The 27855-nt window shown below is 48.8% G+C and overlaps 2 protein-coding genes across 12 annotated transcripts in view; both read left to right on the top strand.

Annotated features, from left to right (window-relative positions):
* USHBP1 (USH1 protein network component harmonin binding protein 1) overlaps positions 1-5689 on the top strand; it is a 17831-nt gene extending 12142 nt beyond the window's left edge. For both annotated transcript variants that reach the window (XM_042480299.1, XM_042480298.1), the window contains 8 exons: positions 108-211; positions 677-800; positions 1518-1785; positions 2267-2470; positions 2659-2780; positions 3075-3197; positions 3548-3596; positions 4388-5689. In XM_042480299.1, coding sequence (XP_042336233.1) covers positions 108-211; positions 677-800; positions 1518-1785; positions 2267-2470; positions 2659-2780; positions 3075-3197; positions 3548-3596; positions 4388-4552 — 1159 coding nt within the window. In that variant the 3' untranslated portion in view covers positions 4553-5689. The remainder of the gene's footprint in view (positions 1-107; positions 212-676; positions 801-1517; positions 1786-2266; positions 2471-2658; positions 2781-3074; positions 3198-3547; positions 3597-4387) is intronic.
* On the top strand, positions 4548-27849 carry NR2F6 (nuclear receptor subfamily 2 group F member 6). Of its 10 annotated transcripts, XM_042480308.1 has the most exons (8): positions 17831-18824; positions 19900-19980; positions 23996-24090; positions 24498-24545; positions 25054-25197; positions 26470-26994; positions 27164-27218; positions 27485-27622. In XM_042480308.1, exons 1-7 carry the CDS (start codon positions 18436-18438, stop codon positions 27208-27210), a joined length of 1329 nt encoding a protein of 442 aa, XP_042336242.1. In that variant the 5' UTR covers positions 17831-18435; the 3' UTR covers positions 27211-27218; positions 27485-27622. The 10 variants fall into 10 exon arrangements, with proteins under 10 accessions (XP_042336241.1, XP_042336244.1, XP_042336242.1 ...); XM_042480310.1 differs by lacking the exons at positions 17831-18824; positions 19900-19980; positions 27164-27218 and adding exons at positions 12659-12775; positions 14996-15106 and having other exon boundaries at positions 27485-27849; XM_042480300.1 differs by lacking the exon at positions 27164-27218 and having other exon boundaries at positions 17840-18824; positions 27485-27849.
* Positions 27850-27855: the final 6 nt, after the last annotated feature.

The raw sequence follows: 27855 nt of genomic DNA, 5'->3' as shown, positions 1-27855 counted from the left end.
GTCACAATTGGACGATAATTTCCTTCTGTTTTCATACCTGGGCACAGGGATTAGTGATTCTTGAACCTGGCTCCCAAATTTCTCCCTCTGTCTCTCAAATTTCTCAGTGAACGCTGTTTGGAGGCCTATGAGGCGCTCTTTTCACTGGCTGTGGCCAAACAAGGCCCTTGCTTACAAGTCCCAGCAAAGGATGTAGAAACGTCTGGCGCAGGTGAGTTTCTGAGGCTATCTTGCATGCACACCAGAGCTTGGGAATATTATCTTTTGCAGAACTACAGTCCCAGAACCATCTGCTGTTTTAGTGCTAATGTTTCTCCTCAGCTCACCTCCTCTTCCATACTCTCAAACATTTCACAGATGAAAACCAGGACACTCGTGGTTATGCGTAATGAGGATAATGGGCAAGCGGTTTGCTTTTGCCCAAGCTGACAGGGAAGGGCAAGATTCTGCCCCCTTTCCTCTCCTCCCATTGTGTTAATTGAGTTCAAACTACCTTTGCTCTTTGGACTCAGTTTGCAGCTGGAGAGAAAGGGGGAGAAGAAGAGAAAAATCAGGACTTTGTAAAATCAGCTGGAAAAAGTGGGATGGCAGAGGATTGATTGGGACTCTCCATGCCAAATCAGTTGCAGAGATGTGCTCCTCTTGACTTAAATGCTGATCCCTTTCTTCCCCTTAGGAAAACCTAATGACTTACTTGACCCTATGAGATCAGCCATGATGGAGAAAGCATGCCATTTTTTGCAAAGCTGTGGCACAGGTGGTGAGATGCCTGGTGAATGCAAAGTCCACTCCGAGCAGAGGTACGAAAGTGAAAGGGGGATGATTCAGGGATCAGTATATGCTAGGAATGGAATAGGAGGATGTGGCTTGGAGACGAAATTGTATCAGGATGAAGAGTTGCGCATGGAGGCCTGTTCTAAGTTAACGTGACTCATAGTATTTATGACAGAAGTCCACATCCTATGTCCTTACTCATATATCAGCCCTTGATCCAGAACCATGAGGACTAAAACTTTCTTTCCCTTTGCCTATATCCTTCTGGAACTGAACAAAGGATTCCAGATGAGCACAATAGAGTGACACTACTATTTCCCTTGATCTGGAAGCTGTTCTCCTATTGATGCAGCCCAGAATCGCATTGGCCTTTTGGCTGCTATATCTCACTGTTGACCCAAGTTTAGCTTGTGGTCTTCTAAGACCCCAAGATACTTTTCATATGTCCTGCTACCAAGCCAGGGGCCATCCATCTTATGTTTGTGCATTTCTTTTTACCTGCCTTGTCATTTATACAAAACACTGTAGCGGGTAGAAGTACTTTCTAAAAAAAGTGAACTGGAACTGTGCAGAAACATGTTTTGGATATTTTTATTTAAAAATTGAACCATAGCAACAAATGCCACAGCCTCTGATACCTTTGTAGCCCAGAGATGTGAAGCCATTTTGAGATGGACTGTTCCATGATCGATGACAAATGTTGTCCCTAATATTCATCTTTGGGAGCCCCGTTCTCTTTCCAGTCCCATGCAGCCTGGTGAGATGGCAGAAGAGGAAGACAGAAAAGTTTTGCGAGACTACATCCAACATCTGAGAACCGAGAAGGCCTCACTGAAGCTGCCCACCCACCGCCCGCCTCCTGGGCCAGGTTCTGTGGCAGCCGAGATCAACTTAGGGATTGAGGCCAGAGTGGCGGAGATACAGAGGGCCCTGCATGATGCCCTTCCTTCTGAAATGACACCAAAAAAGATGGAGAAGGCGCAGTTGCTGCGGGAGTTGCAAGTGGCCAGGGTCAGTGGGGCTTGGAAATGGGAAGGGATGGGGAAAGGCTGCAGCCTAAGCCAGGACACGAACCAATACAAGAAGTGGCTCCCGTGGTCATTTTCATATCCTCCCAACTGTTCCAGTTTGGCAGGGACAGTCCTAGTTAATCCTCCTCCTCCTTCCTGCTTTCTCATCTGCCTTTAAAGCATCCCTGTTTCTCTCTCCTCCTCCCATTCTCATTTGTCCTCAGCTTACTTCAGTTGCTGTAAAGGGAATTCAAATTAATTTTGCACTTTGGATTCAGCTTGCAGCAACTGAAGTAAGCTGAGGACTAAGGAGGAAAGTGGGAGGAGGAAAGAGAACCTGGTACATTTTAAAAGCAGCTGAGAAAATGGAATGACAGAGGAGCGTCTTTGTCCAACCTGGAAAGTTGTGTGAAAGGAACATTCATTTGAGGTTTTAGCTTTTGTTGTTTTGACCCAAATTCTCCATCTTTCCCTCACTACAGGAGGCTTTGGCTGACTTAAACACCAGGTTGGCTCTGGCAGAAAAGGAGAAACAGCAGCTGGAGCTCCAAACATACACTTATTGGGCTCAAGAGGCCGCTTGCCAGCTGATGATAAAATTTTTGAAAGCAGAACGTGGCACGCTTTGTGGGGAGCAATCCATCTCCTCTGGAGAAAGCAGCAGCAGTAGTAGCAGTGACTCAGAGGTAGAGTTGCCAGGCCTCAGGGCCTGGGTCTGTGTCTCCGATTGGAGAGGGGCTATTTGTACACCTTAAATCGTAGTGGGAAAAGCAGCTCTCTGGACCTTGAGCCAGAATAACCACAGGTGCTGTCTGGTAAATCTTTTTTCTCTTTTCTTTTTAATTTTTCTTCTCCTCTTTTTCTCTTCATGTAGGAGTATGGACCAGTCACCAGCTCCAGAAGAATGGTACCTGGCTTATTGCAGGCTCCCAGTGGAAAGGGAGCAGCTCCAGACCCAGAAGCACAGAGGCTGGAGCTTCGTGATACTTTGGCTCGGTGAGTAGAACAAAGCGGTGGCATCTCTCAGTTTTGCCCCAGTCTGGGATGCAATACCATCTTGCCTCTAATAATTGTGCTTTTTTTACCAGCTGGAGGAGAAACTTTCTTCATAAAAACATTATTTTCTCTACAAAAATATGGTTTTCAGTGCAGAAAATTCTGTAAATGGGAATGTATCCCCCCCCTTGTGTTTCTCTCTATTACACATCCAACAGAAAGTTATTTTTCAAGTTCTGAACCTACCTCCAGTCAAGCTGTTCCATTGCTTACTTCTTCGGGGTTCCTTTCCAGGAACAGAGAATTGAAAGACCAGATCCATTATCTTCTTGTTGACTTGGAGGAGCAAAGCCAAGAAAGCAGAGCCCAGGAGATGCAAGAGATGGAGCTCGCTCGGGATTTTTTCAAAGCCCACAGGTAACATGGGGGAGACTCTTTCTCATCCCTTCTCCCATCCCCACCCCAAAAACTATTCTAACCTCTGAGTTCTGAAAGCTAAATCACAAAATCACAGTCCTGGAGAAACACAGGCAGTTTTAAAATGGTTTTAATTCTGCTGTTATTTAGTGCCATTTTAATCTTATATGTGTTTTAGTGTAATTTTGCTGCATTTTGTAAGCTGCCTTGACCTCCTGTCTGGGTGAAAGATGGGATATAAATAAAGGGATGGATGGCTAGTTGGTTGGATGGATGGATTGGGATGCCAGGGCTACTTCATGGGCCCCATCTTGGCCAAGAACTGATGTTTGGTTTTTTACTCACCTCAGTGCCTTGATGCTAGCGAAACAAAATGCCCGCAAGAAGCAAGAAGCACAGGTCAGTATTAAGGGCATAAAGCTCTGAAAAATTGATTCTTCCACACAGTTTCAAAATTCCAGTTTTTTAGTCTTTGCTCCATTGTGAGAGACAGCAAAAATTTAACACATTTTTCTGATTGCCTGCCTGCTTGATTTCTTTCTTTCTTTCTTTCTTTCTTTCTTTCTTTCTCTTTCCTCCTTTCTGGGCTTTGTGGATTAACATTTTTGAGATAGAAAGGGGGGAAAAGATTTGTGTGTTTTTAGAAAATAGTCCTGCGTTTTCACAAAAAGGTTCCTAAATGAGAAAAAATGAGGTGGTATATATATATATATATATATATATATATGGCATTTCCTATACCCTTCATCTATCCTGATTTGGTTGGAACAGTCTTATTTAACCCTCTGGTGTCCCACCTTTTCAACTGCTTTACAAGTGTCCCCAGTTTCTCTCTCCCTCCTCTTCCCACTTTCCCCCTTCGTCCTCAGCTTATTACAATTGCTGCATACAGTTCAAGGTGCAAAAGTTGATTGCATTTAGTTTGAGTGAGAGGAGAGGAGAAGAGCAGCAGAGTCTTGCCCTTCCCAGTCAGCTCAGGAAAAAGCAAACTGTTGCAGCCTCTCTTTGTTCATCTCTTCTTCCTCATTAATAACTTTACTAACTTGGCATCGCTCTGCTGTTGCTTGGCCACGCATGTCCTAGTTCTTATTTCTGTGAAATATTGGAGCGTATGTTATCTTGCTGCATTGAGGTACCCTTTCTGGTCAGCCATAAACAAGCAATTGCAATGATTCTTTGCATCTCTGCAGATCTGTCAGCTGGAGAGTCAAATGACTTTGATGAGCCAACGTCAAACTGGGCAGCTGCGGATCCTGATGCAAACCGTCCAGAGGTTGGAGGGCAGAGTGGGTGGCCTAGCACAGGTCTCCCATGTGGGTCCAGACTCTTCCTTCTGCCCCTTCCCCAAAGAGTAAAGCACCTGGATCCATAGGTCCCTTGGATTGGGTGTTCACCCCATTTCCTAAGGGCCACAAATGGGTGAGGAGAATGAGAGGTCTGGAAACCAAAAGCCCCTTGAGGAACAGCTTCAGGAGCTGATTATGTTGAGCTTGGAGAAGAGTCAATGGAAAAGGATGACAGTCATCTTCAACTCCTTGAAGGGATGTCCCAAAGAAGACAGAGAAAGGCTGGTTTCTGCTGTTCCTGAGACTAGGATGAGAACCAGTGGATCCAAATTGGGAGAAAATATGTTCCTCCAAAACATTAGGAAGAATTTCTTGACACTAAACGATGTTCAGCAGTGGACTAGACCATCTTGGAGGATGGAGGACTCTCTGGGCACTCATGTCCCAGCTTTCATCCATAGCAAAGCTGAAGGGTATGTGAGTCTAATTCTTTAAAGGCTGGCATTATACACTGTCTAGCCAGTGTGGCATAGTGGCTTGAGTGTTGGACTATGACTCTGGAGACCAGGGTTCGATTCCCAGCTCAGCCATGAAACCCACTGGGTGACCCTTGGGCAAGTCACATGCTCTTAGCCTCAAGGGAAGGCAATGGCAAACCTCTGAACGAGTCAAGAAAACCCTGTGATAGGCTCTCCTTAGGGTCGCCATAAATCAGAAACGACTTGAAGGCACGCAACAAAAACATATGGTATCCCAGTCAGCAGTGAAACCTACATGTGAAGGGGGGTTATTGTTTTAACTGTGGCATCTGCCAATGCTGCAGAATGCTATAGTGCAGTTCCATGTAGGTTTTGTGGCAAAAACAGGAATCTCAGAGGGTAAAACCATCTGGTTCAGAAAGGGTTAAAACCTATTGACAATGCAGTTCTTCTTATCACCGCAGGAGGACGCCTTTAAACAAAGCAAGCAAAGCCATTTATCTCGTTTTTTCATCTGAGAAGTGAAAAGCAAAGGGGAAGATATCTGATGCCAAGGGATGATATTCTTTGCTAATTTTGTTCTAAAATTAAGCAATGAGGACTTTTAGTAATTTTCCTCCAGCTGCCATCAAGTGTTCAGGTCTTATTCTTTGCAAACTCCGTCTGTCTCAGAGGAAAGTGAAGGCAAACCTCCTCCGAATAAATCTTGCCAAGGAAAGCACTGCAATGAGGTCTTCCTCTTTTCCTATTGCCCTCCACTTTACCAAGCGTTATTGTCTTTTCTAGGGAATCCCTTCTTCTCAGGATATGTCCAAAATACTCAGTGGAATAATCTTGGCCTCTAGGAAGAATTCAGGCTTGATTTGCTCTTGGAACCATTTATTTATCTTTTTTAGCAGTGATAGTGTCTCTATAAACCAGATATCACCATAAACTTGCGTCGGAAGCTTTCCTTGATATACAACAGTATATCAAAGCCAACGGGAAAGAAATAACAATATTCTCACTGGGACTAAAATGGTGGTGAAACTATAAATGTCCTCTCTTCCTAGCCTTTTTTCCGCCAACCTCAGCGAGTTCAAAGGTGAAAGTGGGAGGTTTGATAGATAGGCTTCGGACAACAGAGCCAGTGACCCTCCCTGCAATGGGCCAGTTTTTCAAACGCCAGACCCTCCCTCCCTCCCTAACTCTGTCTGTTTTTCTTCCTAACCCCACTAGACTCTACTTCCCCCTCCAAAACAGCCTTCTTTTTTCAAGTGTTAATTTAAAGAAGCAAGGAACTGGATCAGGATCGGAAGGTCAGGCTGAGAGGGCATGGAGGAGGAAAGAGGGAAGGAGTTCATAAGAGGAAGGTATTGCCAGGCAAACCAAGAAGCATGTGTGAAACATGTCTCCTACATCAGGCTTTTTACTAGGAAAAAGTGGAGGGATATCCCCCCCATCTCACTGCTCTGAATTTTCAGTTTTTCAAGACTCATTTCCTATCCTACCTTGCTGGCCTCTCAACATGAGCTCTTCTCCAACCCAACATTTCTCCTCTGCTTTGGTCCTTTTCCCTAAACAGAAAGGAAGCTCCCAGTCTGTTGGTTCCAAATAAAGAACACAGGCATCTATAAAGCAGATAGGATCATTGTTTTGTCTACACTTGCTTTGGGGATTATAGGCCTTTCTGAATGGCATTGGACTGCATCTCCTAACATCCCTTGGGCCAGGGTGCTGGTACTTTTTGCAGCTGTTTTGTACAGAATACGCCTTGAGCTGAGAATAGTCTTCAAAAACCAAGTAACTGTTTGATAACTTGAGGAGGAAAATGGTAAAATAAGTCATTCCCTGCCTATGAGGATGAAATGTACATCCTTGGTCCCAGATGCAAGAATTTCCATCCTTGGTTTCACACCTTAGTCCTACTTGAAGTTGGAAGGACCTGAACCTGAGACCTTCCTTGTGCAAAATGTCTGTTACACCACCAAGATGCTAAAACCAAAGCGAGGTGCCAATCCTCATGGCTCCGAATTGAGGGCCAGACTAGGACTAACACTGGAAATTGTGTTGCAACCAGTCTCTCCCTTTCTGGTGTCTGTCTGTCTGGCTTTTCACCCCTCTGACCCTGTAAAATATTTTAATGCTGTCTTGCCCCTTCAGCTGCCGGCCAGAGTTGAACGTTTTGGCCACGGCTTCATTAAGGAAATCAATAAATAGGTCTCCATAGTTCTCCCCTGGGTCAGCCTTTTATTGCAATGAGGTTGATTTGAAGGAAGGCCTTTCCCTCCTCCAGCTCTGGTTTGCCCTCTTGACGCATTTTGTGTACCTTTTCAGAGATGGAAAATATCTGAGTGTGGTCAAGATGGGAAACGTTATTAATGAGGAAGAACTGACAAAGTAGGAGAGGCTGCAGCAGTTTGTTTTTGCCTGAACCAACAGGGAAAGACGAGGTTTTGTGCCCTCCTCTGCGTTTGCTGCCAGAAACTGGGCCGAGGCGGGGATATAACCCTAGGAAATGTATGCCAAATACGTCGGTTTTAATGCCCTCATTTTTAAAGTCCTTGCGGGGATTTGGAGGAGGATAAAATTCCAGCTAATAATTAGGAACCTCTAATGATATCTCAAGTAATGAGGACGTTGCCCAAGCAAACCGTTTCCAGCAAACAGCTTTCAAAAGCACCAGCGAAGCGAGATATTTTGCTTGCTGGGCAGATTTGCATATATTTGACATTTTACATATTTAACGAAGCTGGACTTGTACGTCTCTTCTATATCTGAATATTATAAATGGAATTTGTGGGTCAGAGGGCGGCAAGGCAGGCAAAGTCATCGGCAAGAGTGAAATCTAGATTTCAACTGCAACCCCTGTGCCCTCTGATCAGGGAATAAGCCTTTTAACCCTCTTTTCAACTTGCTTCTGAGTAGCATCAACTAAGACACCATGCAGTCCGACTGTCCCAATTACTCTTCTGCTGTCCCACTTTATAACATCCCAGTTTATTCTCTTGTTCCCGCTTTCCTCATTTCCTTACATCAGTTGCTGCAAATAAAATTTGACATGATCTGACTTGGGTAAATATATCTATTTGACACTGGGCAAGTCACACTTGCTCAGCCTCAGAGGATGGCAATCTGAAGAAACTTGCCAAGAAAACCCTGTGATAGGTTTGCCTTGGGGTTGCCATAAGGCACACAACACAAAAGCAAAACGCACACATATACACACAGAAATAGACCCTATATACTCAACGTCGACCTCATGTGTAAGTTGAGGGCAGGTTTTGGGGCCAAAATGATGGGTTTTGATATGACCCATGGATAAGTTGGGGGTAAAACTTAGGGGCATGTAACAAAGGATGTAAAGGATGATGCCAAGGAAAACAATGCCAAAGAACGTAGAAAATTCTGGCAGGCAGAATTTTCATCCTAAAGTAGATAGATGGATGAGAGTAGATAGAGGGGATCCATGCTTCTTTCTGGTGCTCCCAGGCTAGACAAAGCTCTCGCCTGTTATCATTATTCAGAGAAAGGGGATGGTTCATATATATATATGAGAGTTAAAGTACAGTATTTACATTGACCCATGGATAAGTCAACCCAGGTATTTTGGGTCATTGTTTTGACTAAAATTTCTAGACTTGGATATTATATACAGTACATACAGATGTACATATCTAGTGATTAACTGCATCCTCCTGGGATCCAGGAGAAACTTGGGAGCAGTCTTGTTGCTTTGCTTCCTCCTTGCTTCTGTACACATGCACGCATGTGGATCCTGCACAGAGACATAATGCAGGGGCAGGGTGTTTGGATGGAGATTTGGGAGGGGGACAAGGGCCTGTTGTCCCAGCGCAACCTCCCCCCCCTTTGCCCTCTGTTTCCCCAGAAATCCATCTTCCGGGAGCAACTGCCTCTGGACAAAAAGGCTATTAATTTTCCTTCCTCCAAACATGCTTTGATGCTTTTCACGGTCACCCGGACCAGGAGCTAAGTGTCAAAGGGCACCTGATCCCAGCTTGGCGTGGCTTTCAGATGGAAATGTGGGCAGGCGAGCGTGTGCATGTGTGCGTTTTGTGCGTGTGCGTATTTACCACTAAAAAATGGAGCACACAGCAACTCCCTTGTTGCGACAGCTTCCCTGGCTGCCAGTCCATTTCTGGACACAATTCAAAAGTGCTGGGGATGACCTTTAAAGCCCTACACGGCTCAGGGCCTGGTTATTTGAAGGGCTGTGGTCTTCTATTTCAGCTGTGGTCCCCAGAAAACCCCATGATAGGTTTGCCTTAGGGTCGCCATAAGTTGGAAATGACTTGAAGGTACACAACAATAACAGCAAATTCTACTGTTCAGAATCTGTTGTGTTTTGAGACCTTTTGGGGAGACCTTTCTCTCAGTCCCATCAACCTTGAAGGTACATTTGATAGAAATACAGGAGAGAACGGGACCTTCTTGATGGATGCCCTCAGGATCTCTTGAATGCCTTTCTCAGAGAGGTTTGGTTGGCATCTTGCTTGCCATCTTTCTGCAGGAATGTTAAGACTTTTAAGAAAGATTTTGGCAGGCCTTTGAAGCCTGACTGCTCCAGGGGATTGTGCCCCACTGTCTCATGAACCCCAACAAGTTTCCTGACCATTCCCTGATCTCCATGAACCCCAATAAGTTGGTATTCAGTCCTGGAGGAAGTTGGTTTATTTATCCACATGAACCCCAAGTATTTAATTCTCTGTTCTTCCTCTTGTTTCCTTCCTTTTCCCTTCGTTTTCTCTCCTTCTTGGGTGCCTCATCCGTTTTTCTGTCTCCTTCCTTCCCTCCTCCAGACAGTATCGGTCGGCTTGAACAAATCTATTGATCGAGAGCCCTTCTCCACTTCCCAGGGGCTGGTCTGTCTGTCTGACCACCATTCCTCATTATTATCTCTCAGCCCAAGCCATCCTCCCAAAGGAACAGCCTCTCTTCTGGCTCAGACACCAGGTTTCTTCCATGAACGGAAGAGGAAACTTGGCCCCATCGGGGTTCAGGAATAGAGGTGTTAGCAAATTGAAAATAGCAGCAACTTATTGAACAACAAGCCGGCCCAGATTTCAGCATTCTAGCTGAGCCATCTGAAATGTAAGGAAAAGGTTCAACCTGAATAGCTTTTCCTTGGTGTTTACCTGGTCATTTTCCATTTCCCTGAAACTTATAAATGACCGGGTGTATCTTTCCTTTTAGATTACCAGAGGGGTGTTATGGTTGGAGCGCTGGACTCTGATTCTGGAGGCCAGGGTTTGAATCCCCGCTCAGACCGGCTGGCCTTGGCCAAATCACACTCTCTCAGCCTCAGAAGAAGGCAAGAGCTGTTTAACAAGGAACAGATTTGCATTGGAGGGGGGTAGATGCTCATTCTTCAGAGGTTGGGTGGTCATCTTTCAGGAGTGCTTGAGTTGTGTGGCCAAAGGGCCTGGACTTAACCCTTGGGGTCCCTTCTAGGATGTTATTTCTAAGTCTCCCTTGGTGAAATTCCTTCTTCTACACAAGCATTCAAGAGGCAAGAGCCCTCTCCAGTATCCAAGCCAGACCTCTCTTATGTCTATGTTGGGTTATTTAGTCCATTTTAGTCCAATTCTGATTGATAATTCTTAAGGAGATGCAACTCTGCAGGAGTTTTGGTGGTGCAGTCTTCTGGGTCATTTTGGGGGAGACTCAGTCCTTCCTTGTAAGGCTTGAGGCCTGCCTCCCCCTGTTTTGGGGTCCAGGTGGGATTGCTCTCCCCCAAACCCCGCTTTCCTTGCGCCATCCTTCCCCACAGTCCCGTCTCCTCTCCTCCCTGGAGGGTTTCCCAGGGGAAGGTGGCCTGGCTCCCAGTGACAGCCACGATGGAGGGGCTGACCCACAGGTTGAAGGTCAGTGCTCTTTCCCCTGAGACCCCCTTTCAGATTCAAATTGGGGCCGAGGGGGCTTTGTGCAGAGAGGTCAAGCTTCATCGAGAGCAGGATGAAAAGGCCGGAGGTTGATGGAGGAGGAGACATTTTTTAAAATAATCAAAATAACCCCCTCTTCCCCCCCCCCTTTCCTCTGGTCTCTCTCTGAGCCTGGCCTGAAGAAGCACATTGTATGTATCATGCTCTGCAGAGAATGAAGGTTGTCTAGAGACTCCCAGTCCCCTCTCCTTGTCCTTCCTACACTTCTCTGCTCCCCATACACACAGACTTCCCAGTTTCAATGGGATTTGGGTCAGTGGGATTTGGGGGTTTGGAATGGGAGAACCAGTGTAGTGCAGTGGTTGGAGCATACGGATATTGCAGACTAACACCACTATATGTCTTTGAATTCTACCATCTAGAAGCAATGTTGTCTGCAGCGAGTGAAGTAAGCTGAGGGAAAGTGGGAGACAGAGAGAGAAACCGGGACTTTCGGGGCTCTGTCCCTGTAAAAAGTGGCACAATTGCAGGGTGACTAGACATCCTCCTTTTCCAGGACATGTCCTACATTTCCACCTTCTATCCAAGAGGAATTCCAATAATGGCCTCCATTTTCACCATGACTAAGAAGCATGCATTCATATTTTTATGAGTATTTTGAGTTTTTATCTGTTTTTCTTCAATTTTCCTACATTTTGTGGTGTCTTGTCCTCCTTCACGGTGAAGACACCTGGTCACCATGGGGAATTGTATGCAACTGGTATTACATAGCCTCTGATGTTGACAGTGACCTCTTGGGGGGGACTACAGTACCCAGAATCCTCCCCAACACAGCTGGGAATGGATTCTGGTACTTGTATTCCACCCAAAGGATGCACTTTCCTCAAGCCAATGGCTTTCAGGGCTGGCCGCAAACCCACTGATGCTCCGCTTTGCAGACTTCACACTGCAAAGCACTTCCATGCTGCTAGTCCCTAGAATCATAGAATCATAGCATTGGAAGAGACCCCCAAGGGCCATCCAATCCAACCCCTGCCATGCAGGAACTCTCAATCAAAGCATACTCGACAGATGGCCATCCAGCCTCTGTGTGGATCTCTCCTTCCTTCCTTCCTTCCTTCTCTTGCTCACCCCAGAGTCCTCTTCCAACAGGGACGTAGCCAGAATTTTAGGAAGGGGGGGGTCTAGACTAAGTGCCACCATTATAATGGGGCTTGGTTGCGGCGGTGCAGCAGCACACACCATTCATTTTTCGAACGGAAGGGGGGGTCCGGACCCCAAGAACCCCCCCCCTGGCTACATCCCTGCTTCCAAACAGATCTTTGTGTACTTAGGACGAGTAAACTTTTCCTCCTCTGCCTCTTCTCTTGCCTTTCAGCCGTGCTGCTGCGTTCCAGGGCCCAGCAAGGTCAAATGTTAACTTGGCCTCCGGGTCAAGAGAGCAGAGGTCTCCACGTGTGACGGGGAAAGGGCACGGCAAAGAGGAGGGAGACAACAGGGGACAACATGGCCGAACCCCTGAGAGAGGTGGGGGGAGCCTGCCCCCAACACACAAAGCATTTAAGGTATCCAACTCACAGGGAGCTGCAGAAGGTGCTTGGATTTTTCAGCTAGGACTAGAGCTCTGATCCACCAAAAACAGGGTTTCTCAACACATACAAAATGCCAACGTTACTCTTCCCTCCCCATATCCTTCTCACTGTCCTTGCCATGGAAATGGGGGTTGCTCTAACCACTGGGCTATAGCTGCCTGCCCATGCGATAAGAAGAACGGGTAACTCAGCAAGCTGTGTTATCTTTGATTGCAATTACAGAAAATACTCAGGAGAAATGAGTCACAAGTAACTCAGAAATTTGCCTGGATGGATCGCAGTAACAGCAACGAGTAATGCACTGGTGGATGGTCAGAGTAAAGAGCCACGGATAACTCAGTAAGTTACTTTTTATGAATTGCAGTAACAGTGAAAGGTTGAGCATTTGGGTGGCCTTGGTAATGCATCACATGTTGAATTACCTTTCCAAACTGAAGCACCAGTAATAAGTCATGACCTCTGGAGTGGTCACAGCCGTGGGTCACTTGGGCTGCATCCACACTGGAGAAATAACCCGGTTTGGCACTGCTTTCACTCTTTTCTGGCTCAAGGCTATGGGATTCTGGGAGTTGGAGTTTGTTGTGGGCCCAGAGCGCTCTGGGCCCCACAACATACTCCAACTCCCAGAATCCCATAGCTTGGAGCCAGAAAAGAGTGAAAGTAGTGTCAAACCGGGTTATTTCTCCAGTGTGGATGCAGCTTCAGTGTAATTACATAGCACATAATTACTGGTTCGAGTAATGAGTAATTCATCTAATTACTGGATTGCAGTAATAGTACCAAAGAGTACCAAATGCGATGGTCAGAATAACTTCCAAACAAGTTACAGTCCCAGGCCTGTTTTTTCCTTCAGCAAAACCTCACCCAAGGCCTACCTGGAGTCAATCCAGGACCCAGCCACGAGAGACGCTCAACCAGGACCTGGCTGGAAGTTTCTAGTAAGAGGACAGAAGTAACCTTCTGGGGGTAAGGTTATTTCTATCAGGACATCTTCCAAATTCCAGCATCCCTCCCCTCCTTCTCCCCCCCCCCCCCAAAAGGAAGGCCATTAAATCCTGTCTATTCATGCATGAAGGAATGGAGGCTGGAGTCCCTGGAGACCTTTTGGGGGTTGGAAGGAGGGAAGGCCACGGAGCAAACGCTGGTCTCGGAGAAGTCAAAATAACAACGAAAATAGAGAGAGACAGAGAGAGAGAGAGAGAGAGGCCAGGGGAGAGGCCAACTTGCCTTCCAAGAGCCCTGAGTTAATGATGAAGTCTGGCATCTCTTCCAAAAAAGCATAATAGAGAAATCCAGGACAAGATTTGGAAAAGCAGCGATGAAGGAACTAGATAAGATCTTCCAAAGCAAAGTTATATCTTCGTATGCCAAAGTCGAGATTGTCCATTGCATTTCTGAGTTCTGTTTTGAGAAAGCTGAACATTGAATTAAAACAGAGAGGAAGACACCCCACTCCTTGGAAACAGAGGGTTCTGTGGATGTTCTTTTGGACAGCCAAAAAAGGCCAACTGACTTGAATTTTTAATAGAATCCAAAATGACCAAAACTAGACCTAGTTGCGCTTTGGATGATGTCTCATGAGATGGCCTGGCTTGTCAGAAAAAGTGATAATGGTTGGGAAAGCGGAAGGCAGTAGGGAAAGAGGGAGACCCCACTACAAAGGGATGGATTCAATAAAATAAGCCATGGCTGCTGCCCCAGGTTTGCTGCCCCAGGTTTGTGGGCCACCAAGGGAGCTCTTGCGGGTCTCTGGTTCACCATAAGTTGAAGCCAAGCTTGACAACACAGAACGACAACTTCGAAACCCATGGCACCAATCACAAAAGTGTGTGTGTTGCCTTTTGACTTATGGCAACCCCATGACTCTCACAGGGTTTTCTTAAGCCAGGAAGACTCAAAGGTGGTTTTGCCAGTTCCTTCCTCTAAAACAGAGCCTCCAGCACTTGATAATAGTATAGTTATATAGTTGTTGTTGCTGTGTGCCTTGAAGTCCTTTCCGATGAATGGAGACCTGAAGGCGAACCTGTCACAGGGTTTTCTTAGGAAGACTTGCTCAGAGGGGGTTTTGCCTTTGCCTTCCTCTAAGGTTGAGAGAGCGTGACTCTCCCAAGGTCACCCAATGGGTTTTCATGGCCGAGCGGGGATTCGAACCCTGCCCAACAAAGCCCAAGGCTCAAACCACTACACCACACTGGCTCCCTGTAGAATAATTATAATACAGACAATAATAATTTGTCATTAAATAGAATAGGAGGGTAATAATATCATTTGACAGTAAAAATATATCACTATGGAGGAGGAGGAGGTGGAGGTGGAGGTGGTGGTCCCATTATGTAGAGGCAGGATGATGATGATGATGATGATGATGATGATGATGATGATGATATATTTTTAATGACGATGATAAGTGTCTCCTCACAATTATCCATACAAATACGGCAAGGAATCTCTCTGGAAAGTGGGAGTCAAGCTTTCTTCCTCCCTCCTCATCTCACTTTCTCACACACAGACCCACACACAAACACTGTGAATCTGACTCCTTTCCTCTTTTGTTCCCAGGTTATTATTTCTGGGTGAGAAAGGAGTGGGAAGGCCAGGAGGAGACCCCGAAGGCCATAAATCAGAGGCTGGCAAGAATGCAAGGGAGGCAAAGCCCGCCAAATGTTGCTGGTATGTGTGTCTGTGAGTAAGTGTGTGTGTGTGTGTGCGTCCCGGTGGAAAGAGAGGGGCTCCCTTGTGTGCACAGAACATTCCAGAAAGATGCTCTCATCACAGAGTCTCGCCCCTTCCAGCTTCTCACACAGGACACACAAAGCAACAGCAGAGTGTGATGGAGATGGCAAAAGTTATCAAGGGGGAAAGGACACACAATGCAGGAGAGGTAGCAGCGGTTTGCTTTTGCCTGAGCCGACTGGGAAGGAAGTGCGAGATTCTGGAAATATGCTGTTTAGATGCTGCCAGCTTCTTTCTTTCAGTGAGTCTCAAAGGCACTACAAGATCTCTCTAAATGCTGATTCTACAAACACGGCTATATCTTTGAATTCTTTTTACTCCTGTGGCTTGGACTAGGACTCTGGAAGAGCGGGGATCCAACCTTTGCTCAGCTAAGGATGACCTTAGGCACGTCACACTCTCTCAGCCTCAGGGGAAGGGAATGGTGGCAAGCCTCCTCTTGCCAAAAAACCCAGCCCCTTCTCTCAAAGTAAATATGTATTTTTACAGCCAGCCTGGTGTAGTGGTTTGTAGGTTGGACTAGGACTCTGGGAGACCAAGGGTTTGAATCCCGGTTCAGCCTCGGAGGACCCCCCCACCGGGTCAGACTCTCTCAGCCTCCTTGGGGCAAATGTGGCCAAAAAACCTCCTGGAGGAGAGGGTCGCTATAAAGTAAGCCAGAGTTGACTTAGAGGCCCATAACAACCAAATGCAGGGGTCAAAGATTGTTTCATTGCGCAGAGTGTGTTTGTCTGGAGTCTAAAGGTCTTCTTTAACAAAACTCCTCTCAGCGAAGATCTTTTCTGCTGCGTTGGTCAAGCACAGAAGCACCTGGATGACCCTTTCCAAGGCGGGCGGGGGGCGATGGGTGGGCACACCCAGCCAAACCCTCGCTCTCTTTCTCTTCCCTCGCTTGTGGGTAGCATTTCCAAAAAGAAAATGGCTTCCCATAACTGCAATCCAACTGGAGTAGCCCTCCAGCTGGCAATGCTGGGCGATGGGAGCTGCAGTCCAGCCACATTGGGAGGGCCGCCTAATTTTGTGCCAATCCTCCAGAGGCTTTGGACTACAACTCCCACCATCCTTTCCTATTGGTCAGGCTGCCTGGGGCTGATGGGAAGTGATGTTCCAAACACCTGGAGATCCCCGACTCCCAAAGGGATCCGAGTTCAAATTCTGACACAAACCATCAACACAACTCACTGACTTTGATGCGATTAGTGATCTGCAACGCAGCGTCTTCACAAAAAAAAATCCCTTTTGGGGGTCATGCTCTTAGAGAATTGTGGGAGTTTAGTCCCCCCCCAAAATATCCATAGTGGGAAAATTTGTATGGACTGTTAACATGTCAGCCGCTTTGGTTGTTTTGTAACAGAGAAGCGAGATATAAAGAAAGTGTTATTATTTTTATTATGATGTTTGACAATGGATCTTCTCTTTCCTTGAGGTTTTTGGAAGCCATTTTTTGGGGCCTTGTGGTGGAAAAGCAGCGCACAAATAAAAACCAGGATGGGAATGGTGAGGATCACTGAGGGTCCAGCCCACCTTGCAGGGGCGTTGTGGACTTTTTAGGGCAAACCTATGGATTTCACAGGGTTTTCTTTGGCAGGGAAGACTCAGAGGTGCTTTTGCCAGTTCCTTCCTCTGAAATAGAGCCCTCTCCCACCCAAGGACTATCCAGGGCTGACCCTGCTTAGTTTCCAGATGGGCTCTTTAGGGTCCGTAGGCACTGTGTATATGTGTGTCTGTGCCTACAAGTCCTGCATTGAGTTATGGCGACCCCAAGAAATGTGCAGGGTTTTCTTGGGCAGATTCAGAGGTGGCTTTGCCAGGAGAGCCTCCAGCCCCTGGGATTTGCTCAGGCCAGATCTGGTGCTTTGAAGGTGTTTGGGCTACAATCCCCAAATGTCCCCTTAGGTGCTGTGGGGTCAGGGGAGCTTTGGGTGGGTTTGGGGAGTCCTTGTCCCCCTTGTCACACTCAATGGGGACTTCTTCAAGTCCTCCTCGGTTCCTGGTCCTGCCCAAAGATTCGGGGGCCTAGCCATGGCAGCCAGGAAAAGGGGTTTGCAAAGGCTCCTTGGAGAGCTCCTGTGCAAAATAAGTTGGCAGCATGAGCTTTCCTAGACTTGAGAGTAAAGTTTTTGTGTCTCCCTGTGCTTTTGAAGCTGTCTTTCTTTGAATGTTGTTAATGTTGGTAGAATTTGGAGGCATATAGCTGTGTCGGTGTGTTGGTTTGGGTCTAGGAAAGCTCCTGCTATCTTTTGCACAGCTGAGTCTTCAAGGTATTCTTTCAGGGAGTCTGTCTGCAAGTGGTTTCAGGATCCCTTCTTGGGAAGATGCATCTGAGGAAGGAAAAGGAGCCTCCCGAGAGGAAGGGCGGTTGGACAGTGGAACCCCCTCCTTCCTCGGAGGCCTTTCAGCAGAGGCTGGGCGGCCATTTCTCCCAGGGGCTGCTTTGATGGAGAGTTCCTGCATGGCAGAAGGAGGAGGAGGAGGAGGAGGGCTGGGCTGGATGGCCCTTTTGGGTCTCTTCCAATTCTCGGATGCTAGGATTCTCTAAGTCCAAGGCTGCATCCACACTGGAGAGATGACCCGGTTCGGCAGGGCTTTAGGAGAAGGAGATGGAAGAAGGGAAGGGAAAGGGAAGGAAGGAAGGAAGGAGGCTGGCGATGGGGCCGGCGGAAGAGGAGGGCCGGTGGCGAGGGAGGAGCGGAGGAGGAGGAGGAGGCCGGACGGAGGCCCAGGACAGTCCTCCTCCTCTCCGTCCCTGGCCTCCTGGCCCCTGCAGCTGCCCCGAGGAGGCGAAGGGCGGCCTGGCCCTCTGCTCCGCAGCTGCTGCTTCTGGGCCATGATCCCCTCGAAGAGGGCCTCCCCCCGAAGGCCTCCCCGGGGGCCCACCTCTGCCCTTCTTCGGGGGAAGCGGAGGAGGGCCGGCTAGCCAGGGCCAGGGCCCCCTTCCCTCCCTCCGGCCCCCAAAGCCCGGCTCCCTCGGGACCAAGAAGGGAAACTCCGAGAAGAAGGAGGAAGGGGAGAAGTTTCGGGAGGAAGAGGGGGAGCCTTCCTTCTGGGAGGGAGGCCTCCTGGTCAGCCGCAGCCGGGAAAGCCTGCCCTGGACCGGGACCCCCTCCGGCTGCTGAGCCCTTCCCCAGATTCCTTCCTCCCGGATCCCTTCCCCTCCTCCTCCTCCTCCTCCTTTCGCTGGGCATCCCTCCTCTTCCCCTTCCTCCTTCTCTCTCTCTCTCTGCTGGGCCTTCCCTCCTTCCTCCTGCCGGCCCCCTTCCCCCGCGATGGCCATGGTCTCCGGGGGCTGGGGGCACCCCAACGGCCAGCAGCAGCAGCAGGAGCCGCAGGGCGAGCAGGAGGCGCCTTCCCCGGCGGGCTCCCTGGGGAAGAGGGGCCGCTTCCCGCCGCGGCTGCCGGAGGAAGACTCGGCCTCTCCGCCGGGCGACGCCGGGCCCGAAGAGGAGGAGGACGAGGACGAGGAGGACGGCGGAGGCGGCGGAGGAGGCGGCAAGGGCGTCCCGGGCTGCGGCGGGGCGTCGGGGGCCTCCCTGCAGGTGGACTGCGGCGTCTGCGGAGACAAGTCCAGCGGGAAGCACTACGGCGTCTTCACCTGCGAGGGCTGCAAGAGCTTCTTCAAGAGGAGCATCCGCAGGAACCTCAGCTACACCTGCAGGTCCGACACACCGGGAGACCCCCCGGGCCTTCCTCGCCAGGGCTGGGCCTGGGACCTCTCTGGGCTCCCCCTCCAGGCCCTTCTGGCAGCCCCTCGGAGCCCTGGATCTGGGGCTCTCCGGGCCCAGAGAGAAAGGGGGCTCCCAGAGGAAGGGGGCCCCAGAGCCCCCCTGGGCAGCCAAGCCCATTCCCACTCTCTCTCTGTCTATGGCTTTGCCTGTGTCTGTGGGGCTCCGGGGTGAGCAGGCCAGCTTCCCGAGGGAGGGGGCAAGAGGGATCGTGGCCCTTCTCTGCCCTGAGGCCCCTTGGGACCCAGGCCTCGTGGGTGTCTCTGGGACGGAGGGGCCCAGAGGAGGCCTGCCCTGGCCTTGCCCTGAGGCTGAGAGAGTGGACTCCTTGCCCAAGGGCCTCCAAGGGCTTTCCAAGCCTTCAACCTGGTTTCCAGAGTTGGAGCTGAGCTGTGCAGAGGCATAACTCCTAGGCATGATATGGATCAACCCTGTTCTGGTTTCTGAGTCTGGGGAGGCTCTGGCCCCTTTGGACCTTTCCTTTTGGCAGTGTGCAGCTTGGCTTACTTGCTTGAGACCTGGCTGGAGCTTTCTGAGAGGAGGACAGGAGGACAGGAGCAGCCCTGAGCAGCAGGGGCCTTTCTCCTGTTTGCATGGAGGATTGTGGGGCACATCCTTCTCAGATCCTATGGTGCTGTGTGGACACCCCAAAAGAGGCGGCTCAGGAGGGGTCCCCTTGGCTTCACTACCTGGAGATGAAAATAGTGTCTGCATCTGTCAGAGAGCTATTGCAGATCCCAGGGTCCCATGGGGTGGAGCCATGGCAGATTAAAGCGGTGTCAAACTGCATTCATCCCCCAGTGCAGATGCAGTCTGGGGACGGCCTACTCTGAAGGAATGACAAGAGGCCTTTTAAAAGGTCAATTTCCAAGCAGTAGTCTCAGGATTGCACCCAGGGCGACCTTGATATTCCATAGGAAAGCTAAGCCTCCCGTCCTCCTGGCGTGGGCAAAGCGTGTGTGACTTTTCCCTTTCTTTTTCCGTCCCATGCTGTCTGGCTATATCTAGAGAGGAGCATCAAGCAGGCCGCAAAGCTCCAGAAAGTTTGGACAACAAGTCCCATAAAGCACCCCCAGGTCAGCAAGGCTGGTGAGTAGGCAGAATGGGTGCTGTAGTCCAGAGTCTTTGGAGAGCAGCCGCTTACCTGACTTCTCAGCTTGAACCTGGCCTACTAAGGATGTCAAGAGGCAGAGGGAAAGCTTTATTTGTGAGTGAACTTGGAGGCAGGTGTAGGAAAGGATGCTAGGAATTGAACTTGGGACCCTTTGGGGGGGGCTATTGCTTTGAGATCTGCTGGGGATCCCTTCACTCTTTTCCAGCACTCTTATAGGAACGTCTGGTGGAACCAGATCTAAATCTGCTGTGGATTTCAGTCTGAACTTGAAAAGTGCTCTCCAAGGTGCTGAATCTATTTTAGGGGCAAGAAAGGCCAGTGACTTGTACAGAGTAAAATGTGCAGCGGATTCACCCCTCAGCATCGTCCTCCCCATCTGGGAAGAAGAGGGTGCCATGATAACAACAACACCAGCCTACCTTACAGGGGGGTTGTTGCAAAGATTTCTGGGACTTCTTTGAAGGCCATGGAGACCTGACATAATCTTATGGACAGGGAGCTGTTTGCTCCCAAGAAATGCTTTCCAGGAGCCCTTATTTGCAAAAAGGGCCAGGAGTGTATGGGTATCACAAGGGATGGTGCGACCTCCCTGCGAGGTAGTCCATATTGGTACCGCATGGAGCTTGGAGCTATAGGGGAATTTGGGGAAGAGGAGGCAGATATACAAATGTCAAGATGGCGAGAACAGAAAATGCATGGAGAGGATCCAGGTGGGTGCAGGAGCAGTAACAGAAGTGTATACCAAAGTCATGCATTGCTCACTTTGATGCTGAATCGGATCTGGTGCCGGTGCCAGAGTTGCACAGCCCTGCGGGGCGGGACGGGGCCAAGGGAGGGGAGGAAGGTGTCAGATTTGGCTTCCCTTGGGACCCCTGGGGAATTTCTCAACAAGGCGGGGATTTTCACTCAAAGGCAGGGGGTTCTTTTTGGGAGAAATATCTCCCTGCAGCTCTATGGGAGAAATGGCAAAGAGAATTTGGAGGGTTTGCAAAGGGAGCTGTGTGGAAAGGCCACTCTCTTCCTTTTCTGAAGCCAGGCCTTGCGGGTTATTGGACTCTGTCTCTAGACTTCCAGGAGCTTGGTTGCGTGTGTGTGTATTCTTGTGTAAGGTACATACATGTTCTGTGTATGCGTTCTACCAATTTACCTGTATCTCTCTCAGCCCATCCATCCATCCACCTAATCTCCATCTACTTACCTATCTGTTTCTCTATGTGTGCTATCTATCTATCAGTCTGTCTATCTACCTACCTTTTCTTTATTCCTTTATTATACGCATAGAACCAAAGGTTGAACACTGTTTCTGCTGATTAAAACCAGAACTTGGAAGTTTTCTTTTTAAAAAATCTATTCCACGCAGAATAGTCTGCAGAAAAGTAACTTTTCCAAACTCTGCCTGAAAAAAGATCTTCTTTACCTTGAACTCTATAAAGATCTGAAGTTCATTCTTCTCTTCCTCTTAATTTAGCAGATGCCACCTTCTCTTCCTTTCTCTCCTGTGCTTTCAATGCTCTTAATTCCAACACACAACCAACCAACAACAGTTGTGAATAATCCAAGTTGTGTTGTGGGTGGCTTCTTTTCTCTGGGACGCAATGTTTTCCCAAAGGAATTGGGACTTTTGGACGTTCCTTTCTTCGCCTTGCGGTGGGTGGGTTTGCCATATTCTGTGCGGGGCGGCCTTCGCTCTTTGTCGTTGGAGTAATTGAACCCAGAATCGCTCCCCGCTTCCAAAAAAAGGGGGTTGTTGCTTTGTGTTCTCCACAAGGGCTCCTTTCATGCCTTTCTCTGGCGCAGTTGGAGTCCGACGCATTAAGAATCGGAGAGTCCCCAAAGTCCCCGGACTGATTTGACTATTTAAAAATGGATTCCGCTTGGAGGCTGGGCATTTTGCAGTAATTGGCCGCCGTAATGACATAATTAGGACCGCCGCGGCACGCCAGTCGCGTCCCTGCTTTTCCGCCTCTGTGCAGTGTTTGCATTTCACTACAATGGGAATGAGCATTGTATTCCCGTTGTTTGAAGGGCCATATTCTCCTGTAGGAAACTACCCTTGGTTTGGCATCGTTTGGGTTGGCTTTCTCGGTCTCTCCATCCCCTCATTGACATTTGGTGGGAGCGCGGGAGACGGGGCCTTCTTGGTGGCTGCTCCCAGGATCTGGAATCCCCTTCCTAGAGAGGTTAGACGGGAGCCCTCCTTGCTATTTTACTGCGTCTCTTGTTTTGGTGGGCCTTTTGGTGGTTTTAATGTTTAGTGTGCTGAATTTTCATCTGACATTTTCAAATGATTTCTATTTTCACTGTTAATAATTTAATGTATTGTTATTATTATTGTTATCATCATCATCCTGCATTTTTCTCAGTTTGCAACTCAAGGTACCTTACAACAGTTAAAACAAATATAGTTAATGGCTAGATTAATTTTATATTTACAGTATTTGCCTAATTAAATAATTACTTTTTAACTTTTATATGCTCAGTTTTTTTAAAAGCTGTGTTTGTTTTAACTGTTGGAAGATGCCTTGGGGTCCCAAACTGAACAGAACCTCAATCTCCAAAGTCGTACCCCAACGTTCAAACTACTGTGCCATCCTGGCTCTCGCTGTCCCCAAATATCTCCATTTTCTTCTGCGTTCCTTCTCAAAATGGTGGCAGGAAGCGACGAGAGGTATCCCATCTTGGCTTGTGTGTGAGTGTGAATGTGAGTGTGTGTATTGGGGAGGAATTTGCCCCTGGCCCCAACACAGGTGCCCACCCGGGTGCCAACATTCAAGAGGAAAGGAGCCAGGGATCCTGGCGGAGGATTGTCTGCACTCTCTGAGGTTTCAGAGGTGGGTTTCCATGATCTCTCTCTCAGCCCCACACTTTCCTGGGGAGAGTCAGGAGCCATCCTTCTCTCTTGTCACGCAAGAGCATGAACTAGCAAAGCCAGAGGCAGAAAAATGCCAGCAATGTCCTTCCTGCAGCGACAGTAAGGGAAGCCCAGAAGAAGAACTAGGCAATGGGGGTACCCTCAGAGAAAAGGCACTCCTTTGGTCAGAAGGGGGACACCCAGGAGACTCACACTTGGTGGGTTTAGCCCCATAGAGACATTCCTCCAAGGTGGATTTGGGAACTTCGGAAGGAATTTAATTTAAAAAATGGAGGAGCCATAATGGTGCAATGAGTGCTGGGCTATGGTTGCATCCACACTGTGGATTTAATGCAGTTTAACACCACTTTAACTGCCTCCATGTTAGGGAATCCAGGGGTTTGCAGTTTTTTGTGATGTTTAGTCTTCTCCGTCAGAGAGCTCTGGTATCACAACCAGCTACAAATCCCAGGGTTTCCTAAGATGGAGCTGTGGCAGTTAAAGCAGAGTCAAAGTGCATTAATTCTGCAGTCTGTCAGCAGGCTAAGAGTGCATGTACACTGTAGAAGTAATGCAGTTTGACACCACTTTAAGTGCTATAATGCCATCCTATGGATATGTAGTTTTACAAGGTCCTTAGCCTTCCCTGCCTCACAAAACTACAAATCCTGGGACTCTGTGGAATGGAGCCATGGCAGTTAAAGTGGCGTCAGACTGCAGTAATTCTACAGTATAGATGCATCCTAAGAAACTAGTTTGAATGCCTGGGTGACCTTGCACAGGTCCCACTCTCTCAGCCTCAGAGGAAGGGAAAGGCAAACCTCTGAAAAAATCTAAAAAGAGCCACCATGGGATATTGGATGGAGTGATGGCTAGGAGACTGGGAGATCGGGGTTCAAATCCCCATTCAGCTGTAGAAGCCCACTGGGTGATCTTGGACTAGTCACACTCTCTCAGCCTTAGGGAGGAAGGGAACAACGAAACCCCTCTGAAGAAACCTCAAAAAGAAACCCACATGCTAAGTTCGCCATAGGGTTGCTGTAAGTTGGAAACAGCTTGAAGGCACAGAAATTAAACCGTTTCAAACTGAAAGATATACAATACTTTCAAATTGATTCTTTTAATAATCTCTTTTATAGGTCAAATCGAGACTGTCAGATTGACCAGCACCATCGCAATCAATGCCAATATTGCCGCCTGAAGAAGTGTTTCCGTGTCGGAATGAGGAAAGAAGGTAAGTCCGTGCGTCTGTCCAGAGCAGGACTAATGGCTGATATGCCCCAATTGTAGCATGTTTTAATGGGGAAAAGAAGACTCTGCTTTGCATTGAGTCCTAAGCATTTTGTTTGGAGACTTTCTTTGCAAGGCAGCAAATCCTGGGGAAGACTATGCCTGCTGCAGAATGAATGAATACTGCTTGACACTTTAACTGCCGTGGCTTCATCCTGTGGTTGAATTTGTAGTTTATTGTGGCACCTCTTCAAAGAAGACAAAATATCTCAACTACAAATCCCAGAATTCCATAGCATGGGGCCATGGCAGTTAAAGCAGTGTCAACCTGCATTCATTCATGAAACATCCTGGCCATGGTTTGCGGCTTCTGATGTCCGATTCCTTGTACCAATTTATTCTTTTATATAGAGTCCACCTTGTTCCCCCACATAGATGGCAGGAAGGTATTGCAGGCAGGTAAGAATAGGATTTCTTTGTTATGTCAACCAGGTGAGAAACCTGTTTGTATTCTGCTTTGGAAGTCCAATGCTATGAATTACTCTTCAGGGCTAGTATCCATTGTTGACGTTCAGTTGATTAATTAATGCATTAATAGGATTTATACCCAGCCTTTCTTCCATTTTATGAGGCCTCCAGAAGCTTGTTGAAATAGTTAAAACAATGCAGTACAAAATGGGGGAGTTGGTTGATTAAAAAAAAGCATTAAACCATCAAATCAATCCAATCTGAACACCATTAAAAACACATTAGGTGTGAATGACATCTTAAAAATAAGCCAGCATGCCCAGTGCATTATCCTTTTACCCGACCCCAATTAAAAAGCTGGCCTGTTTAAATAAGAAGGTCTTTGCCTGTGGGGGAAATAAAAGAGGACAGAGCTGGGGCGAACTGAGTCTCCTGTGGCAGGGAGTTCCTCAGCCTGGGAGCCGCTGCCAAGAGACTCTGTCTCCTTTGTCTTCCCCAGATGAGCCTATGAGGGTGATGGCACCCTCTCTCACCTCTCCACCAAACCGTACCTGTGACCATGGTGGGACGGAGAGAAGGGTCTTTCGAGCCCAAGACCTCATACAGGGAGCCATTTTGAGAGGGACCACAGAGGAAAATGGAGGTATTTTGGGTGGCTTTGAGCATAGGTGACCTGCAGGAGGGTCCAGGGGGAATTGGCCCTTGGCCCTCATGCAGTTGGTCAGTCCTCCTCAGTCATAGATCAAGACCATCTCTAGTCCAGATAGTGGGAAAAGGGAATGATCCTGTGGGGCAGAGAAGTGCCTTCAGGTCAGGGGAAGCTGAGCTTTAAGCCTGACTGAGACCAGGAAGGAGGCCAAAGTGATAGAATCGGCAGGTGTGTAAACACAGGTCCCGAGGCCAGAGAGTTCAGGCCAAGCCTTCCTTTACAGAATGCGTTGCTTCGCCTCCCAAGTTGCCAGAGGGACCTGGCAGGCGGCCGAGGGACCGGTCGAACAGGTGCCGCTTGTTTGGAGTTGGAGTGCCCCCGGGGCCTGGGAGGCCACCTGAGGCAGGCAAAGGTCGCACCTGGAAAACAAGACCAGGCAAAAGGGAAGCCGAGGAGGAGCAGCAGGAGGAGGAGGCTCCTGGGTCTGCAGCTTTTTACTAAATAAGCATGTCCTCCCAGCGTTTCCCCGGATAAAAACTGGGAAAACCAGTTTCCCAGTTGGCGTGGCCGGCCAACACCAGAGTGTGGTCAAAATGGCAAAAGTTGCAATTTATGAAAAACAGGCACACTAAGAGAAGCTGCAGCAGTTTGCTTTTGCCTGCGCACTCCCCTGCTAACAGTGCAAACAACTTTTGCCATTTGAAGTAAGCTGAGGACAAGGGGAGAAGGAGAGAGAAACTGGGACAGCAACTGAGAAGGTGGGAGGAACGGTTGGAGGGTATGCAGACGGGGAGATTTTCTCCGCCAGTTTCAGGCTTCAGTGTGGGTTGCGTGTGTCAGTGTCTGCATGGAGGATTACTCCAGAAAGCCCAAAACCCAAACCCAGGTGTGTATTTTGAGAACCAGTGCTACCTTGGAGCAAAGGCCTGCCTGGCTTAGCATCCTCTGTCTAACCACTGAGTTCCATTTTCTCCTCCACTGCCTAGTCCTCATCCTTCTCCTCCTCTTCTTCTTATCCTCATCTCTTCTCTTTATCCATGCCCTTCTCCACAGCTCCTTCTCTATTTTCTCTTCTCTTTTCCTCCCTCTCCACTTTTTCTTCCTCCTCTTCATTGCCTTGTCGCCTCTCTCTTCTCCTTCTCCATCTACTTCGCTTTGTCTCCCTCTCCTCTGTCTTCTTCTCTGTTTTTTGCCGCGATCCTAGCCTTTTCCCTCCTTACATGTCAGCTGCTCATCATGTTTTCCCCTGCCCACCTTTTCCTCCAGCTGTCCAGAGAGGCCGGATCCCTCCTGCCCACTCGAGCGCCAGCCCCAACGCCATGCCCAGCGGGGAGTACTACAATGGGCAGCCTGTCTCGGAACTGATTTCCCAGCTGCTGCGGGCAGAGCCCTACCCAACGGCCCGCTTCAGCTCCCAGTATGCCCAGCAGGGCAGTGTGATGGGCATTGATAACATCTGTGAGCTGGCCGCCCGGCTCCTTTTCAGCACGGTGGAGTGGGCCCGCAACATCCCCTTCTTCCCAGAACTGCCCGTCTCGGACCAGGTGGCCCTCCTGCGTCTCAGCTGGAGTGAACTCTTTGTCCTCAATGCCGCCCAGTCTGCGCTCCCTCTCCACATGGCCCCGCTTTTGGCGGCCGCCGGGTTCCACGCTGCCCCCATGTCCGCCGACCGCGTTGTCTCCTTCATGGACCAGATCCGCATCTTCCAGGACCAGGTGGAGAAGCTCAACCGGTTGCAGGTGGACACGGCGGAATACAGCTGTCTCAAAGCCATTGCGCTCTTCACCCCAGGTGGGTGCGTTTCTGAGGCCGCCTCGCAGGGTCGGGGGTAGAACTCTCCACTTTTCTTTCCTTCTCATGAAACAAGTAGAAGAGGTTTTTGCATTTCGGGGACAGAGATCTGGATTTGAGTCTCTGCTAAGCTGTAAAATTCACCATTTATTTCTTACCTCTCCCCAAGGCTCAAGGTGGGAATCAACATCCACATACAACGATTTAAAGTCATAGGTTGACTGGTAGGTCTGCTTGAATAGATCAGTCTTCAGTACTGTTTTAAAAGCAGACAGCATGTTTTGCTGTCGAATCTCTCCCAGCAGGTCATTCCACAGTTTAGGGGTGGCTGATGAAAATATCCTCTGGGTGGAAAATGCCAGTCTAGTTCTGCCCAGTTGAGTTAATGGGGTGGATTATATGGGAGAAGGCAATCTTGTACGTAACCTAGACCTGAACCAACTAGGATTGAGGCTGGAGTGTACCTAATCCCTTTCCTTGCTGTCTGCAGATGCCTGTGGCCTCTCAGATCCGGCCCATGTGGAGAACCTGCAGGAGAAGGCGCAAGTGGCACTGACGGAGTACGTCCGCGCACAGTACCCTTCCCAGCCGCAGCGTTTCGGCAGACTTTTGCTCCGCCTCCCGGCTCTCCGGGCCGTCCCTGCCTCCCTCATTTCGCAGCTCTTCTTCATGAGACTGGTGGGCAAGACCCCCATTGAGACCCTCATCCGGGACATGCTCCTCTCTGGCAGCAGCTTCAACTGGCCTTATGGGACCGGACAGTGAGGAGACCCCCTTCTTTCCAGAGCCTGCCTCAGACGCGTCCACTGCTCTCCAGGCCAGGTTTTTCTGCACCACCATCGGTGTGGCCATTGCCTTCGT

This window comes from Sceloporus undulatus, chromosome 7 (assembly GCF_019175285.1).
Source record: "Sceloporus undulatus isolate JIND9_A2432 ecotype Alabama chromosome 7, SceUnd_v1.1, whole genome shotgun sequence".
NCBI classification, from domain to species: domain Eukaryota; kingdom Metazoa; phylum Chordata; class Lepidosauria; order Squamata; family Phrynosomatidae; genus Sceloporus; species Sceloporus undulatus.
Note: the sequence above shows the minus strand (reverse complement) of the source record. Positions and strands in the feature narration are given on the sequence as shown.